The sequence below is a fragment of the Lissotriton vulgaris genome, chromosome 2_1 (assembly GCF_964263255.1).
Source record: "Lissotriton vulgaris chromosome 2_1, aLisVul1.2, whole genome shotgun sequence".
Taxonomy (NCBI): Eukaryota; Metazoa; Chordata; class Amphibia; order Caudata; family Salamandridae; genus Lissotriton; species Lissotriton vulgaris.
This window is the reverse complement of record NC_141687.1, coordinates 578,824,285-578,843,642: the sequence shown is the minus strand read 5'-3', so window position 1 is coordinate 578,843,642 and position 19,358 is coordinate 578,824,285. Positions and strand designations below refer to the sequence as shown.

The window sequence follows — 19,358 nt, the reverse complement described above, 5'->3', positions numbered from 1 at the left end:
AAAAATTCAGTATGCGAATGTACATGTAACAAAAAAAGAAGTCCTATTAGTGGTGTGATCATAAAAAAATTCTGAACCGATCCAACTGAGTAAAGGGTGTGGAATAGTACGTTCTGTTGCAAGAGTGATAATGACTAATTAACCGGTGTCTCAATACCTAACATAGTAAAAAGAATCATTATGTGCACAGCTTTTGAAGGTGAAAAAAGTGAGAAACTTGAGCCGCAATTCCCAAGTAACAAGCGCGATAAAGATAAAAGGACTGATATCTCGAATGTGACACTGTCACAAGACATACTTAGTCATTATCATGCTTGCAACAGAACGTACTATTCCACACCCTTTACTCACCGGGATCGGTTCTGAATTTTTTTATGATCACACCACTAATAGGACTTCTTTTGTTACGTGTACATTCTCATACTGCATTTTTTGAACTGGTCACCATAACTACAATTTGCATGGTTTCACCTATGATTATGAAGCATTCATACAGTTTCTTTTGGACAGCAACCTCATGGCGCTTTATTTACATTATAGATGTGTCCCCTGATGAAGGGCCAGGTGCCTGAAATGCATTGGGAATCTGAAATACCAAAAAGGATGTATTGATTCATTTCGGATGACTATGCAGCAAAATTTAATTTTTTGATGGATATTGCAATGTATATCTTGTCTGAAGCAAAGAAGAGCAACATATAAAAGATATTCAAGCATGAAATATGGATTAATCTGTTTATTTTGGAAAATTGAACAGCCCTACCAAGGGTCTTGATTCTGCCAAGGGTGACATGCCCACGGATGGGCGTGCAACTATTTTCTCATTTATATTCACTTCAAGACCGGAGAACGCTACCCAGTGAGCACATCACAAATTGAATGATTACACAAGAATTGAACTAACATTAAGGTTGTGAGCATAGCATACCTATAGATATTTTATCCATGATTCCTCGCACCCCTGCGAGTATGCTTTAGGATTTAGAGCCTCTGCAATGTGTTTTAAATTTAAAACAACTCGGTGCTCCATACCAGAGATTGGGAGCCCACAACATCAAAACAGTAATAGATATTAAACGAAGCTAGTGGGAAATAAAGGAATAACTGAGATATTATAAACAAAAATTGTTTATACCTATCGAAAACATAATGACACTCAGCAAAGTCATGTGGCGTGCTCCTTGTTTTTCATAATCAAAAATATTGTTGAAAATGTGTTTAAAAATACCACTAAATAACCCTTGTTTTGTTGCAATAACACCACACCAGTGAGATACGTGTGTACAGCATCACTTTTATCACAAGTGAGCTCTGCTTAATGGACAGGGTAAGTGCTGATAGGACGTTGTTCACCACGTGGCCTAACCTAAGCAATAAAAGTTCCGGTAAAATGTATAGAAAATTAGAAATTACACAATCCCATAAAGCAGTGGCTTGGCCTTTGTATGGTGCAGTTTGTCTTGACCGTCATGAAATGTTTGAAAATGATCCAGCTTTCGAAGTACTTGGTGTGATGGATGACGTCAGACTTATTTAAATGTCCATGCTGACAGGTGTATAGTTGCCCTCTCGTTCCATTTCCTGACCAGAAGCAGTGTGCAGTCGCGGAGTTTCCTTACACCTAAGAAGTTCAAGGTCCCTCTTCTCATAGTGGCAAATTTAGGAAGTCACACATAATTCATTTGCGTGGGTTTTTCCCCGCTGTAGTTATTTGTATTGGTGGAAAAGTGCCACACCGCATAGCTGAACAGTAATTTTTACTTTTTATTTACCCAGCGGTTGCATGAATGCCAGAGCTTCCCGTTGGAATAGGTTCTATTGTCCATGCCAACCATTCGTGGTCCAACAGTCCAGTTTACATCATGATAAGGTTAATGTGGCATTTGGTGCGAAACTGCTGTACAAAAGTAGGAGGAATTCATAACAACAAAAGGTTGGCATAAATGAACTGATGTAGCGGAAGCACGAGTCGTAGGTTTTTCTCTTGTTGATATTATGCCAATGGAAACATAACATTCAGGCACCCTCAAAACGCCTGTCCAATCTAGTAGAGGCTGGCTCTAGTGAGCAATATTATATGATTATCTCAATAATAACACCTTATTGGGTTTAAAGTATAAACAACTACCTCGCAGTTAAATTTCAAAACTAATACATATATTGTGCAAGAATGAACTTTCAAAGTCTGCAATTGATTTTCTTAGAACGAAAATTTGAGAAAAGTAGAAGGAGAACCCAGATCAATAAAAGCTATTATCAGTAAAAAATGGGAAATGAAGCATATCAAGAATTTAAATCCATATTAGAGTTAGTTCTCTGTTTCAAAATAACTCTGACCTCCCCTGCTATCAGTTTTGGCTTTCGAATTCCTTTTCTTGGATTCCATTTCACTTTATCAAGGCCGATGAACTGTGAAACAGTCACCTTGCTAGTGTGTTTTGGACAAACAGCAATTTTGCAGTGGGATCCAATGATTTACAATTTAGATTATTATCAGTTGCAAGAATGTATTGACCCCTTGGTTGTGTGCGTCGGCTAAAGGGGTTAAGATAGATAGAACAAAAGTTTAATAATGTAAGAAAGGTCTGATATTTTATACACACCTGTGTGTTTATTAGTCACTTGAAAACTCCTTTTCATTCCAAGATTACAGATATAGTAACTTGCACGAATGTAAAAATATGAAGGAATGGTCAGGGGGCACTTAATTCTCACGATATTGGGTTATGGTTGGTGGTATTGTGGTAAGCTATTGCATAAGGTCAACGTTGTGTTGTCATAGGTGCTTATACTTCAATCAGTATCTGTTAGCAGACTACTCTGCGTATTTCATATATTTTAAAATTCTGCATGGTAAATATACATATTCATTTATATTGTGGGGGTTACTTCTCACATTTCCTAGTAGATCAGATCTATTTATTTTAAAAGTTGAGCAATTGCATATTATGTGGACTGCAACAATAACAGCCCTGTGTCAACGATCTGTTTTATTTTGCTTTTTTTTTTAAACAGTCATAACTAGGCTTTTCTCTTCAAATATGTGTGATGCAAACCTTTTGCAAAGAGTTATAAATGCATTATATATTTTTGGTGGAGTAGCTGGGCATATATTTGTATATATACAATTGATACATCAATTTTGAAAGCTAAAAAAAACTAACTTGTCTTAACTAAATTTAAAAGCACGTTTTAATATCAGATAATTATTGAATACTATTAAAATGCTATAAAGGCTGGTAAACCAGTATCCCATAATGTTAGAAGGGCATCAATATAACATAGTCATAATTAAATATGAGAACTCAATTTCTCAAATCTGCATCCCAAACTACTAATCTTTCCCAGTTGTTCTTCGATTTGTGTTCTGTGATTTTCACTCTTTCTGGAGTGTTAAAGGCTCCTGGATTACCTTTGCCTGATTTCAGTTTTTTCACGTTATCACTAAATAGCTATCTAACTTTCATTCTAAACAAACTCAGTTACAGTGGAGAATCTATGCAGATTTATATCTCTCCAAGCCCACCTTCTCTAAGGTTTTTGTATCCACACTGGAAGATATTTGTAGAATTTTCCTTTGCAACTTTACCTTTCCATATGTCTTCTATGCGAATTGGCAAATGTTCGCAGAATTTTTCTCTGCAGGTTTACCTTTGCAGAGTTTTTCTACGCAGAATGAAACGATGCATGAGAACACTAGCAATTGTCTGCGAAGTATGTGTTTACTTGTTCATGTTCGATAATGACTTAAAGAGTTGTAAATGTCACAGTATTCCTGCAGAAGTATTAAACCAAGAGACTTTGCAAAGTTTCAGATCTTTTTATATATGTTTGTGAAGGTGGCAAACAAATATTTGGCAACTTCATCTGCTTCATAAACTCCTTTTACTTACATTAGACATTGAACATCATGTATAATCTTTGCTTTTATCCAGTGTGACAGGTGATGTACAACAGATATGTTCATAACAAAATAAGTTTAGATACATGGCAGTTTTTTTCATAGATTAGTAAACATTTACTCTATACTGCTTAATGTCATTTGCTGAGTTTCTGTAGGTTTTAGATAGATGACCACTCCTAAATATTTGTTGAACAAAATGGGTACCACTTTCTTGCTTTCCTACCTCTTTTAATGCTGCCTTCGATGTCTCTCCCTCAGTTAGAAGCAATTAACCAGTCGATTAACATTGAGCAGTCGCAGTCTGACCGAAGCAAGCGGCCCTTCAACCCGGTCACGTGAGTATCAAATGTGCAATGAGATGGTGAGGATGACTCTGAATATATGGGACAGGCAAAGGGAGCTTAACCCCAAGCATGAGATGGGACCCGAAAACCCTGGAATGAGAAGGGGCTGAAAGGATCTAGTGACATAGAGGTCAACTGGAGGAGAGGTGGGCAAAAACAATGAAAAGGTGGACAAAGGAGGAGAGAAGGAAAGGTGACAGAGAACTTCAGGAGGAGCAAAGAGGAGAGAAGAAAAGAAAGGAGGAGGTCATTAAGGCAAAGGAGAAAGACAGACATACATAGGGGACAGAAGAAGGGATGAGGAGCGGTAGAGAGGTCAAGGAAAGCATGGGAGACTGTCGCAGGCCGTAAATATTTGGGAAGACAGAACATAAAATCAGCTTTTACGAAACTTCCTGGAGGCTCTACCCGAGTCTGTGTGAGAAGATAAGGAGTGGGCAAGCGAGGCCCTCTTAAGCCGTTTCAGACTTGCATAGTTGATGTAAGTGCCATGATGTGAGTTCTTTTCAATGCATTTGTCACATCACAGGCATGCTTTATTTATTTTTGTATGTGTGTTTCGGAATTATGTAGAACACAGTAGGCAGCCTCCGTGGCCACCTAAAGACCTGCTGAATGTTCAAACCATAAATGTTTGCCACCTGATCAGCACCTGTTGCTGGCATCTAACGTGACACCAGCCTCTAAACAATCCGTGCCTTTACAGCTACCCCCATATGACGATAAGGGCCATAACTATCCCTTCTTAACCGGTTCATACAGAGGAAGAAAAAGCAGATTTCTTTTTTTCTTTGTGTTTTTAAAATAATTTTGATACCTACCATAAAGCAAATTGTGACACGGTCACTGTTAGCAACATGATAACATGCAAGTTGCAGTTAATACAGAGCGTTGAACGTGCAGTTCATGGTACCATTGTCTTCAATCATGGTCATGCAATCATCCCTAAGTTAATCAGCAACTCCTCACAATTGAGCTCTGTGTGTTTCGACCGCCTTCCCATATCAGTCGCTACTCCAGTGGAGCCATATTATGGCATGTCCTCTTGCCAATGGGTCTATAAGTAGTGTCCACTGCACTGCTATCATTACAGCAAGGCTCACTTCCAATCGGAGGCAGTGGTGCACCGCAATTCGTGCTCTGCCACATCTCAAGCGATGGTCCCACTTGTCTCATCAAGGGGGCTGGGCCTCCCCGTCTAACGCCTCAGCAGCAGGCTCACCCCCCATCGCGTATGTCACGCCGTGCATCAAGGCTCTCCCACTCTCAACAATCATCCTACAGGTGCTCATCAGTGCAAACCTCATTCATACGCCTTAGTTCCATCCAAGCCTATTCTGTTAAGTCCCTTAACTATGCCACTATTGTGTGTCCAAGAGCAAGCATCCACTGCATAGCGACTATATGCTTGGCCAATAAGACCCACAATTGAGCAAATCTACAGCACCCTACCTTCCTTGAAGCTCGGGATGAGGTCCAGCAGACAGTGTTTAGCCGTGATCTCAAGGGAAATGTTGGTAGTCTGTAGCAAGCACCATACCACCGATTGACAATGCTGGGCTATACTGCCAAACTCCAAATCATGTGGGTAACTTATGGTCCACCCTCCCTGCATCTCGGGCTGTTATCTATGTGAATGGGGTATATTTTTTTACGTTTTTATTGGGGCCAGATACTTTCGGTACAGGACGTTAAAATTAGCCAATTTAAAATGGGCATTAATGGACACCTCCTTCACCAGGGCATACTTTTTATGCCATTCTGCTGCAGTTTTCGGCTCTGGTAGATCCGCTTCCCAACCACAGCATGTTCGATAGTCAACCTGCGGTAGGTCCTCTTGAAGGTCCCAGTATAAATGGGACACCAGTCGTCTGGAAGATCCAAGTTCCAGTATCACCCCCAAAGCACAGGCCTCTTGAGGTGTTGCCAGGAAGCCAGGGCACAGCCCTCTCGCTACTCTGGTCAGGGCAGTGAACTGCAAGAACTGTTCCAGGCTCACCCCATACACCTCCTGTGTTTCTTGAAATGTAAGACAATTGTCTGCCAGGTGAAGATCCCAAGCACCTTGCATCCCCCCAGCCACCACTCGGCCAAGGACAGCTTACAGCCGAGGAATGCAAATTGAGATATTCACCCCATCGCGAGTTTCGTGGAGAATGGTCTTGTACGTGGCACCCTCCTGGTGGCACCCCCTATGCCTGAGTGATCCTAAAGGTGTGTTCTCCCTAAAGAAAATTTGGGAAAAAGTGTACATTCTACAACACATTTGTCAGTATTTATTCAATATTATTATTTTTTAGAGCATAGTAAATGTTGAACTTACTGTGCGCCAGAATACGACAATTTTTATGGCAGCTCTTCGATGATTCCCTCACTATCACCTTCCAACAGAGCCTCTCTCCATAGCCCCTCTCTCACATGTATTTTATTTGTTTCATAGCACCTCTCATACCAGTGTAGTGTGTCGGAGCACTTTACATCTCACACACATTCAGAGACAATGAATCATACATGTGTAAACCAGTGTATAGAAAATGTTACATAAGGCAAAGGGAACTACAAGGTGTAGGATTCAGATGCCATCCATACTGGTAGGCACTTTTTAATGCTTGGTCTGGAGAAGCACAAACTCAAAATTCAGAACATAACACAGTGATTAGTGTTAATAGAGAGCAACACCAACCTTGGCTGATGTGTTGCAACTGGGATCCCTCACCATGAATGAAAAAGAAGGCCAACAGCTGCTCTCAGTTTGTAAGAAACCCTGGGAAAATTGCTTCCCCATGTCTGACCAGTTTGAAAAGTGTACATGGATCTTCTGCCAGCTCAGCTTCTCCTTTCAACTCTGAGCTTCCAAATGATACTGCCTTCTTCTTAGGGTCATATGCTCAACCTTCCATCCCATTCCACTTTCTCTCTCTCTTTTTTTCTCTCTCACTCTATTTATAATCAGTCTGAAAACTCCCACTATAAACAATGCACCAGCATTATGCCTGTGCTCATCCCAGCTTTCTTTATCCAGTTATGCAGCAACCCATCAAGTAGGCAGAATAATCTTTACTTAGAGCATTCCCATAGGACATATTTTTTCATACAAAACTTTGGGCATATTTACAAAAGAATGGAGAAGCGTGGCGTTGAGCAAACATTGCTAATGCCATGCTTCTCCATTATGAAAACGCAGGGATGTGCAGTATTCACAAGAATAAGGTGCACTCCTGCGTTTCCCCTAGCGCTGGCACTGAGTTCAGGTGCCTGGCGCCAACACAGGCACCCTTGCACCAACGTGCAAGGGTGGCTGCGTTGGGGGAAGATTGTTTATGTGCAGGAAGGTCTCCCTTCTATGTGTGCAGCTTAATACAGCACACATAGAAGTTGCAAAACAGCATTTTTTTTATGATGGTTTATGTGCAGGAAAAGGGACAATCATAGGCAATTTGCTGTTTCCATGTGTGCTGCCCAAGGCAGCACACATATAAACAGCAAAAACGAGAAAAAATAAAGCATTTCTCCTTGTTTCACTTGTTTAAGACCAGTTTTTTCCTGGTCTTAATTTTGGCGCTGCCTCGTATTTATGCTGCCCTTGTAAATAGGGGGCAGCATCAAAATCAATGGGTGTTGTGGTGGAACGCCTACCACAACACCCATTGCCCTCTCCTTTCACACTAAATACAGCGTGGAAGGGTGTCTTATTCACAAGGCAGCGTTAAGCCACTTTAAGTGGCTTAACACTGCCTTATAAATATGGCGAGGCCCCTAATGCCGAGGTGGCGATAGAGGCTTGTGAATATGCCCTTTTATGTGCAGAGAGAGCCAGAGGCTGCCAATTAAGGTCTTCTTCTTTACAAAGAAAATGCTCTTTCCTGCCATGAGCTACAGTCGTTTTAACTTCCTACATATATAGAAGAGGTCAGAGCCATGTGTTGTTTTCCGTTGAGTACATTTTAGTTTTCGCTTTGTGTAGGTTCACTCTCTTAGATTTGAGAATGCTTGGCTGCCAGTCTGTTTGCACAGGTGCCCTCAATTTGTCTCTTGTGAATCAAAAGGTGTTGAGATATTAGGTACTGGAATGCATGCTTAAAATTTAGACCACTGGCCTAGCTTCCTATGAGAACTATACTTCTCTGACTAGAGTTGGTTTGGCTCTAAGAAAAGGACCCATGTGCTACTATGTTAACAGAGCTCTGAAACAGACATGCTCTTTAAGCATGATTACCTCATGTAACATACAACTTGTGCTGAGTAGTTTTTTTTTATCAGATTCTAATGCAGTCTTTAGACTGCAGATTGTGGCTGTGTTAGGAATTCTTTGTGGAAGTTTCACTTCTCCATACATAGTCTACAAATTCTTTTGAAGAACTGCTTAGAGAGATATTGATACAAACCTCAAGACCACTCTGGTGGAATTAGGTTGCGGTTTATGGAGAGCCATTCAGGGACAGTGACTGTCAGGAGGGGAGTTCTCTCTGTTGTTTGGTTCATTTCTAGTCTATAAATCTAAAACAGTGGATCATTATACCTGGCTCCTCTACTCTTCCTCCTGAGAGTCACATTTCTCTTTCTAAGGTTTTACCTAGTAGTCGTTTAAGTGGCCACCTTACTACAGTGGGCATGATTCACAAAGTTAAACTTACACTTTTGTGTAAGTTTACTATTTTTTTGTTATTGACAAACTGTGAGTTTATTTTTAGTAATAGTAATTTTACGACTTTTGTAGACTCTACACATATAACAATAGACCACTCCTATTTTTTTAAGTGCATAGTCTCTGTTGTCGTAAAATTATTAATAGTAAAATTAAGCTCACAGTTTGTGAATACCAAAAGTATACGTAAAAAGAAAGCCCTCTCCTATCTTCTTAACCTTTCTTTTGTTTGTGGAGTCTCCACAGTCATAAAAATGACTATTAGTGAAAATAAACTTGCAGTTTGTGAATACCAAAAACGTATAAACTTGCAAACATGTTTACGTTTACCTTGGTGAATCAGGTCCACTGTAGTAAGGTGTCCACTTAAGCATCTTTTGATGGTCCCTTTCCTTTGTTTTCCTTGCTTACGTCCAGCTCTGTTATAGCTCACTAACTTAAAAACCAAAGTGAAAACTGGTCACAACTACGAGCTCGATCGAGTTAGTCCAGGGAACTTCCTTTTGGATCTTAATCACAAATAACTCATAAGTTGACACAGGTCTCTTAATAAACATGGACTTGAGCATGTTCCCTTTAAGCAGTGATTAGAGTAGGCAAAGGCACATTTTAGTCACCTGGATGAAGATCAACATAAACCAATACTTGCAGAAAAATGGGCTGATTCAGCAACAATTTCCACACTAGAAATAACTCCATAATCGCACACAATAAATTTTTCTTAAAGCATAATGGAGTGATGTTCAAATTGCTTAATAAGCAAGATGGTGTCTTGGTATTTCAGGGTGATGTGCTAATTTTTGTCAAGGATGCCACGTCCCATGACAATATCCTCCCTAGAGTATTAGGCATTTTTCAAAAAACAAGGGGTAGTCCTGAAGATAGAAACATGTAAGTTCTTGTGCAGTGAGGTTGAATGCCTAGGCCACATGATCTAGCAGGAACGGATCAGTCCTAGACCTGGTCTGGTGGAAGCCATTGTGAATGCTACACCCCGAAAGTATAAGGCTGGTGTGAAGTCGCAGCTAGGGTTTGTGTGAGTATACCTCTATGTTCATCCCTGATTTTGCTACCAAGGTATGTCCTATTAGCAATTTACTAAAGAAGGGAGTCAAATTTGTGTGGTGTGAGGAATGCATTGCAGCTTTTGATCCGATCAAGTTCATGTTTGGGAGAAGCAAGGCTTAAGCCTTTTGATCCAGGTTTTCCGTGTTCTATTACGGTTGATGCCAGCCTGGTGGGGCGGGGTGCCATACTGACTCAAAGAATTAATGAGGTTGAAAATACTGTGGTGATACATTCAGAGTGTTGAGGGAAGCACAGCTCTAGTACTTGGCTATTGAAAAAGAACTATTGGCGTGTTTGTGGTCCATTGAGAAATTTCTAGTGTATGTATAGGGAAGACGTTTCATGTTACAAACAGATCACAAGCCCTAGTTAGTATTCTGGGGAGTGGGTTGAGCAAATGTTGCATTCACAGGATTTTGAGGATGGTCACCAAGCTATAACAGTAACAGTTTGATGTGACTCATATTTCGAGTGATAAGAATGGGAGAGCAGACTTTTCTTCCTTTCCACACAATGTGGACGAACACAAAGTTATAACATTTTCTGATCTATTTGATGAGGATTGTTTTGCGGCTGCCATTTCCAATACCTGAGTTGAGGATGTGTTCTGAAGATGAGTGGATGGCATATTTGAGGTGTGAGAAGTTACAACAGGTGTGTGAACTGGTAAGAAAGGGTTGGTCCAGAGAAAAGGTCTCATCTCCGTTATTGCAACCTTACTGTAAGGTTTAGATTGAAATCTCAATTGAAGATGGTCTGCTCTTGTGGTCTGAAAAGTTTATTCCACCTCATACTGTAAGTAACAATATTATCAGGAAGGTCCATGATGGACATTTAGTTTTGTCTCTCTCCAGGCGCCGCATACGGGAGACCTTTTGGTGGCCAGGTATGGACCCAGAGATTGATGAGGAGGTGGGGAATTGTTGTGCAGTGTGTGTTGGTCTGCAGATAAAAATCTAAAGGTGGTGTTGCCTCCTCTCATGCCTACTGAGTGTCCTGCTGGTCCATGGGTCAAATTAGATTGACATCATGGGGCCTTAGGATTCCCTGTCTAGTGGCACCAGGTTCATCTTGGTACTTATGGATTATGCATCAAAATGGCCAGAGATCAAGGTGGTGAAGGAGCTGTATGCCTGAAACCCTGTGGAATTTCTGAGCGAAGTCTGCATGACAGAAGGATTCACCTAGGTTTTGGTTTCAGACAAAGTAACGTAACTCGCAAGTAGTGAATTACAAGTGTTCCTTGATTCTTGTGGAATCAAACATTTGAGAAGTTCCCTACACTACCCACAAACTAATGATCTTGTGGAGAGAATGAACCGTGTGGTGGGTGAGTGTGTCAAGTGGGCCACAACTGGGAACCATGATTTTGCTTAGTCTTTGAGCAGCATGATGTGGTTCTACAGCATGACACCTCATTCATCCACCAAGGTGCCTCTGTTTGAACTTTTGATAGAATGAAGAGAGAAAGAAGAGCGAGCACAAGTTTTTAACCTGGGTGGATGGCAAAATGGCTAAAATCAGACTCTGATGTTATTAAATTGATGTTTATAGTAAAAGAGAACAAGGCCCTGGCACAGGAAAAACAAAAAGTTTGTTATGAAAAGAAAAAAGGTGTCATGGTGGTTCCACTTGTGGTTAGACACAATCAGGTATATTCATCAAAGACCCGTTTTGCGAGTCTTTAATAGCGATTCATAAGGAATTGCTATTACAGACTCCCAAAACGGGATTCATGTAGGAATCGCAAAATAAATTGCGATTCCTACACATTCCTTATTTGCGATTAGCAAATTGCTAATCGCAAATAAGGTATACTCCCCATTCATTCCTATGGGCCTAAAGGAATGAATGGGGAGTATTCCTTATTTGCGATTAGCAATTAGCTAATCGCAAATAAGATAGCGATTTCAAGGGTGCCAGGGTGTCCAAAGGACACCCTGTAGCACCCCTGAAATGCAAATTTACACAGGTGTTGCGCACACACATGTCCGAGGCCCATAGGAATGAATGGGGAGTATTCCTTATTTGCGATTAGCAATTAGCTAATCGCAAATAAGATAGCGATTTCAAGGGTGCCAGGGTGTCCAAAGGACACCCTGTAGCACCCCTGAAATGCAAATTTACACAGGTGTTGCGCACACACATGTCCAAAGAGTCTAAAGTGCTTTTTTCTATTTTTTCGCAATTTACCACGAAGTCAGACTTCGTGGTAAATAGTGACCAAATATTGCGAATTCGCAATTTCAAATTGGTTAATGAATTGCATGTAAGGAATCTCTAATAGAGATTCCTTAAATCCAATTCCTCGCAAATATGCGATTTCGCAAATAGCGATTTTTGCATTTGGGATGATGAATCCCAAATGCAAAAATTGCACTCGCAAAGGGCCAGATTCTCAGAATCTGGCCCTTTGCAAGCGCAATTTAGCTTGATGAATCTACCTAATGGTTCGGATAAAGTCTCCTGTACATGTCAAGAAGGAAAAGAGCAAATTTGGAGAGCCAATCAGATTGGAGAAGATCGGCGGTAACGCTGTTCAAGTGGGAACGGGCATTGGTGGAATCCTGACAAGATTGTCAAAATAATTGTCAGTCCTGATGACGACAGTGTGAGGGACAAAGTAGGCAAGAAACCTCTGTGAACTGACAACGGAAAGATCTCTGTGTTGCCCAAGCGTGAGCTTCCAAGAAGGAGCTCTAGAATTATTGTCACTCAAAGCAGTTTTCATACCTAACGCTGTTATTGCTTATGTTGGAGGGGCTTTTACTAGTAATTTTATTGCTGAGTTCTTGTGTTTTAAAAAAAATATGTTGTTGCTTTGTTTTTTGGGAAGAAGGGAAGATGTGTAGTAGTGTAGTAAAATGTGGGATACATGTAATGTTCATGCAACCTTATGTTTCGCTGTTCTTATAGAATTATAGAGTCAACATCCTGTTTTTTGAGTGTTCTCATGTTACTAAGTGTGCCCATGGAATGGTTTAGTATTCTGAGTATGTTGTGCTTTAAAATACTACTGTTGTTCATGAGTTGTTGCTGGTGGAGGTAACGTTTGCTGTGTGCCTCCACAATCGTGTAGTCTCAGGAAATGAACGTACCTGAATAAATGCTTTTCCTCCAGCGTTTTTACTGTATACAAATACCTACATACTTTAGGAAACTCTTACTCATCGTCTGGAATAAACTGATAGCACTCACGTGTCTGGTCCAAGAATGGCTGACTGTTAACTCTCACCATCCACAGAGCTAGAACAGTATCTGTATCGCCTTGTTCCCAAGATTTGGAAACTCGTGTGATAAGCGGGAAACGCAAAATATGTATAGTCAACGTTTGGTGTATTGGTTGGAACAAGGAATATCAGAGAGTAGCTTTTCTGAATCACCCAGAATGCATTTATTAAGTGTAAGTCAATGTGTAGTGAATGCTTGGTGCATGCAAAGACCTTACAGTGGTTAAATTCAAAGAACTAAAATTATTCAGCAAGATACACGCAGTGTTGCTGAAACAAAAAGATTTAAGGGAAAGATAATAGAATACAAATAAATATGACAAAGTGAATTTGGCTTAACTCAGCCCATTGCATGGCTTGTACTTTTTGGCTTGTTAGCAGAGGTCACTACGGGAGTAAAGGGAAAGTTGGGGCTCTGGCATCGCATTAAAAGGCTAGAAATCCAAAGGATCAAGCATAGATTGGACACCTTTGAGGCTTACCATATAAAAGACATACAGTCCCACAAGCTTCACTACATCTCATTGTTTCACCCTGTAAATCTCAAAACACTGTTAATGTAAAACTGTAGGCTTTTAAAGTGCCAATAGCATGCATCGCTAAAGGTGGAAAACCCATTACTCTCCAGTGACGTATAAAAACGGGCTCTTGGCCTATGTTCAGAATAGAGAAGTCAGTGGGGGTTCCCAAGCAGAGATATTCCTACTATAATTAGACCTGTGGTATATATTATGATCATACAAAGATTTACTCATGGTTGATGGAGCACATCAGTGATTACTAGGAAGCAGTGCTGCAGCCAGGTTTTAGCTTTGCCGGAAAAATAGAAATAAAAGCATTTGCAAAGACAATCATGTTGGCACTTCTTCAGTAAAAAGGGATTCACACTTGTCGCTAACCTCTCAAAATAGAAAGAGTGTAGCTAGCACCAGTGCATGCTTTATTCACTCTGATAAAGCATGTGCAGCAGCCGTGTAAACATGCAAAATAGATACAGGACTTCCTGTAACATGTGCGTGTTCTCTCTGATGGTGGAGCTAATTGGGAAAAGCGAAGATGGGTCAAGTGCAACACTAGGGGGGCAAGTGGGACTCAACAAAGCAAGCCCCTTGCCTCAGAACCCCAGACCCTGGGGTCTGCACTGGGGTTCCGCTGGTGTCAGAGTGGGGACTGGGAAAAAGAGACATGTGACTGAGCATGATGGGTTTGGTCTACTGGCCACATGCAGTGAATTAGAGAAGGAGACAAGAAAAAATAACCACGAGGGAGCAGAGGAGTCCGCCAGCATTAGAGTATCAGTCACGCCCATGGATGCAGCATCCAGCCCAGGGGACTGGCGGTGGCTGTGTGGGGGGCAGATGACAGAGCACCAGGGGGGGAGGTAAATAGGCAATAGGCAGGGTATGGAACGAGTGTGATGGATAGAGTACCACGTGGTGGTGCCCACACTGGTACATTCCATCCTATCATTGGGGTGGTACATTTGCTAAAAACAAATCACTCGGCCAGGCTGCTATGGCTTGATAAATTGTACTGATGGCAATGGAAACACTCTTCTTCAGGAGGGCCGAGAGTGTTAGAATGTGTACGGAGCATGTCACTTCTCTGGCTGCGGTGCCATCTTCATCACTGCACTGTATTTTGCTATTTGGTGGCAGTGTCCTTGGATGCCAAGATATAGCAAGCATTGGAAAAGCCAATAGGGATGGCTTTAATATGTTAATATTTACAAACAGTGTTTCTGCATGTCTGTGTTAGTATATTAAAGTCAGACGTATTTGTTTTACCGATGCTTGTTTAACAAGTAAATGGATTGCTTCAGCAGGCAAAATGCAAGTCCTGACTTAGCCTTTAAAAAAGCTTGCAGAATCAAAGAACAAAACCGCGAAAGATAGCTGTCAGCATTCAGTATATGTTTGATATGATTGTAATATGTGATGATTCAGTTTACTTTTTAGTTGTAATTCAGTCCCTCGCAAATTGCAATGCAAGCACTCCATAATACACCAAACAGTAAATTCTGTGAGTTGGGAAAGAAATACTCCTCTGGGATGAGCCAAAGCCCAATATATTTACAAAAAATATGTAACAATAGGTTTTAGACTACTGCACTATCAAACCAGACCTAAAAAATACATGGCAAATGAATTTGGCAAAGGCAACATACTTTACTTCCTCATGGCTCAAGATTGCGTGTCTTGCCAGCACGCATCACAGTATAATGAAAAGGGAGATGGAAGAGAGGCAAAGGGTCTCTGCAGTTTGGATTTTATTCCAAGTGAGCTAACACAGCGTTGAAGTATTTACAGTGCATCACAGAAGTCATGGATTCTCACCATTATCAGTCAAACCTGAGCGTTGCAGACATTGTGCTGTATTTTAGTGTGCAGACAGGACCAAATGGTCTGGTGAGAGACTGGCCATTCAGTTCTCAAGCATTTCCTTCCTCATTTGGCACACATGTAAGGCTATACAGGAGACAGTAAAGAAAAAGGTAACATTTATAAAAAATGTGTACTGCAGTGTGATGATTTATAGTACTTTTTCAAAAGCTTATGTTGAATGGGGTGAGAAAGATTCAAGCAATGAGACCTGGGGAACCCCAAGAAGGAACTTAAAGCAACATCCCTGGGGAAATCCAAGCAGGCTATGGTCCCACCACGCATCCTGTGCACTATGATGGGTGGAAACATAGTACAGAAGTGTGGTTGGTTGGAGATCTGTTTAAGGAGCACCCGGGAAGTGTGGTCAGTCCTCTCTGACGCTGCACAGCGACCGAGTGGTACTGGCTGTGCGGGGTGGGAAGAGGCACACGCAAAATGTAACATGCTGTATCAATTTTTAGATCAAAACTCATTTCTGACTGGCTTTTTCCCCCTTCAGAGCCGGGAGTTCTGCAGGAGCCCCTTCCAGCTCCCCTCCTGTTACCGGACTGATGTGAGTGAGATCAGGCCTGCACTTTACAGGCGCCCTGGCCCTTTTCCCCTATCCCCCTCATATGTTCCTTACTTACAGCGTTGAGCTTCCCCACAGTCGCTCACCGCTATTTTGTTAAAAAATCTCACATCCCTTATACCTCCCATCCCAGTCAAAAGTAGTGTGTTGTCCAGGGGTCTGTCCTGTTCCGTTGGGCTAGTTAGGTCGGTTTGTCACAAATGTGTGAAAAGCTGTGGATATCAGCCTCTTTGTTGCTTGGAGGAGGTCCTTGTCCACTTGCTCAAACCACTGGGAGGATAGGAGGGCACACTGATGTATTGCGCTAAGAAACGGGGGTCACGTAGGGGTGCCACTTGTCCTCTCCTACAGCACCAAGGATATAGCAATGAAAGTTCAAGGAAAGGCATATTCCCTATTCTCCCACGGCAGTCACAAGTCCTGCATGGGTGATCTGCTTGCTCATACATAGAACTGAAATATCAAGGCTAACCTTCACACCAGCACTGAGAGCCCCAGGAAGGACACACTTTTCACTGCCTACCCGCACATAGAGCAGACAAACACTGTGTGTACCCCGCCTCCTATTGTATAAAGGCGGTACACTGCATCACACACCCCCACCTCCAAAAAGTGGGTCTGGTTTGCTTTGCAACATGTAAGAAGTCATCTAGGTTATGATGTTGCAATGGGTTTAACAACCCAACCAGATGTCATCAAACAAATCACCTTTCGGGAAAACCCTGCTGTTGCTGAGGGTGGAAGATGTAAGATTGGGTAAAAAGGCAAGCTGTTTACTTCTTGCTGAAAGATCCCTTTAAACCAACATATCTCGGGCTGTGCTCGCAAACCCTGTAACTATAAGGGGCTGGCAGTGTTGGTCCTCAGAAAGATCCGAAAGTATATTTATCGGATTTTGCTAAGCAAGTGTCTCTACGAAGAACACGCCTTGCATTCTGTACACCCAGAGTCTACACACAGAGTACTTAAGGAAGACTGTCCTCATGGAATCTCTGTCCTGGTATGCCCAGACGGTATTGCTGCCTCTCTCTCACCCACACAAGTGTTTGTGCCCAGACATTGGCCAAAAGGTCTCTCAACACAAGACACCTACACATCACTCACCACAGAATGTGGCCACAGATTTCCTGTCAGATTAAAGATTGTAATGGAGGATGTTCAGCATGAGGTGTGCCCAAAAAGTGTTTGCTTTGCTGTTATCATTAAATTTCTATGTTTAGAGTGTAGGCATTTACCATACAATCTCTCTTTTCAGAATGTACTTCTCCCAAATTGTACCCAGAGACCATCTCTGCCTAGAGTGTGGCTGGAGAGTTTGTCCGTCTGTCCAAAGTGTTCCCAGAGATGCTCTCCTTCAATGTGCTCAGACACAACACTTGTCTGTTCTGTATCAAACTGTGCCCACAGAATGACTCTGCTTAGCCAGATCCATAAACTCTCCCTGTAAAGATGGTTCCCATAGATTTTGCACCCAGGCTGTGCTTTTAGAGTCACAGTGCACATATTGTGCCATGAGAGTGTTCCTGGCAGCGTGTGCCCAGATATTCCTAATCCAGATTGTTTCTATAGACTTTCTGTCCTGAATGGATACAGACTGTCTCTTCAACTGGAATCTGTCTCCCAGCATATACCTGCAGAAATACATAGGATTTCCCTTCAAATTCTTAACCCTATTATTTCTGTCTTTCTCCACAGCGTCAGTCTCCCACCTGAGCAGGTCACGAAGGTCACAGTCGGGAGGCTCCACTTCAGTGAGACCACTGCCAACAACATGAGAAAGAAGGGGAAGCCCAACCCAGACCAGAGGTGAGAACTACCTATGGCAGATTTGTCTCCATTAACCCATTTCTAAAAGCGGTGTCTAAAAACACCCACACACCCTTTTTCTGTTGTGGCTCCATGTATTCCAAGTATACATTTTGCACCCTGCCAATGCGTGCCTGTGAGTCCACTCCTGTTCCTTGCCCCTTTGGTTAAAGGAGTCCTGTAAGATCTGAGGTACTCCATTTTAGTTTGACAAAATGCCAGTCAAGCCATGTCAAGAGGAGGGCAAGTGTAACCACAAGCACTGCTGAAATACTGCATAGATATATCTGTGGCTGAACAACACAAAATCAGGACAAAAGAAGAACCCATAGTAGGGCGTGTACCATAGAGTACATCAGTGGTGTAATACAAGCCCCTGCTCCCCGGGGGCAGGGGGCCAAGCTGTAGTGGGCCCCCTCAGCACAGTACTCTTGCCTGAGAGCTCCTGATAAAATCCTTAGCATGGCCCCTCCATGTACCTTGCAGGGTGGCAACCCTCAAGTTTTGTTACGCCTTTGGAGTACATGCAGGCGATCCGAGAGTGAATGGAGGTTAAAAAAAGACATTTCAGGACACGTGCCAGCATTCATTATTGTAACCCGCCACCCTGGCATATATCTGTGAGCATGGCTCACAACTGTGTTTAGTTGAAAATAAAAAACAAGTACTTGAGGTGGTACTATATCACTCTACGAGGGAAGCAACTGCTGCCAAAATCAAAAGAACAATAAAACACCGAGCACTGTGGACATTGGACCTACCTCAGGAATAGAGAAGAGTATTGGCTTACATTAGCAGTCGCACAAGACTCTCAAAGCCAATCACAGATTCTGTTGCTGATTGACAATTGGTGATAAGGAGCAGTTCAGTTGAGCTGATATCGTTCCTTATCTTTATTTCGGTCATAAAACCCCTAAAAGTACATTTTAAGATAAACACAACACCGGTTTAAAAACCATATAAAGATCCTAGTTAAAAGACATAAAATAGTTAAAAATCAATACATCTTGATAAAAATGCAATGCTTTTTATTTCACATGATAGGTTAAGACAGATTCATCTAAATCTAGGTCAGGAAGGTGCACCATGCCTAATCTGTATATAAAGTTTTCCGGCCATTGCTGTTTAAAGCTCATGGAGGAAAGGCTCAGGGCTATAAACGTATGTGAGTGAATCTATCTGTCAGAGTGCCCATGGTTGTATCCATCAGCATAGTGGAGTGTTTGTACCCCATGTACCGATTCACGAGTTCCTTCCTCAATATTAAAAGCATGCTGCTGCAGGGTCAGACCATGAGCCCGCAAGACCAATTCTGGTGAGTGTGTCCCCAATATGAGAAAGCCATGCGAGTCTCTTAGCCCTGGATAGGTCTAAAATCTCTTCCAGAGCAAGTCTATATGATGTCG

At 41.8% G+C, this 19,358-nt stretch overlaps 1 protein-coding gene across 4 annotated transcripts in view; it reads left to right on the top strand.

Moving 5' to 3' along the window:
* Positions 1–19,358, top strand: part of MYRF (myelin regulatory factor) — a 464,514-nt gene that overhangs the window by 293,173 nt on the left and 151,983 nt on the right. For 2 of the 4 annotated variants that reach the window (XM_086955587.1, XM_086955589.1), the window contains 3 exons: positions 4,163–4,239; positions 16,075–16,128; positions 17,842–17,952. In XM_086955587.1, coding sequence (XP_086811713.1) covers positions 4,163–4,239; positions 16,075–16,128; positions 17,842–17,952 — 242 coding nt within the window. The remainder of the gene's footprint in view (positions 1–4,162; positions 4,240–16,074; positions 16,129–17,841; positions 17,953–19,358) is intronic. The other 2 variants (XM_086955588.1, XM_086955590.1) reach the window with 1 other exon arrangement.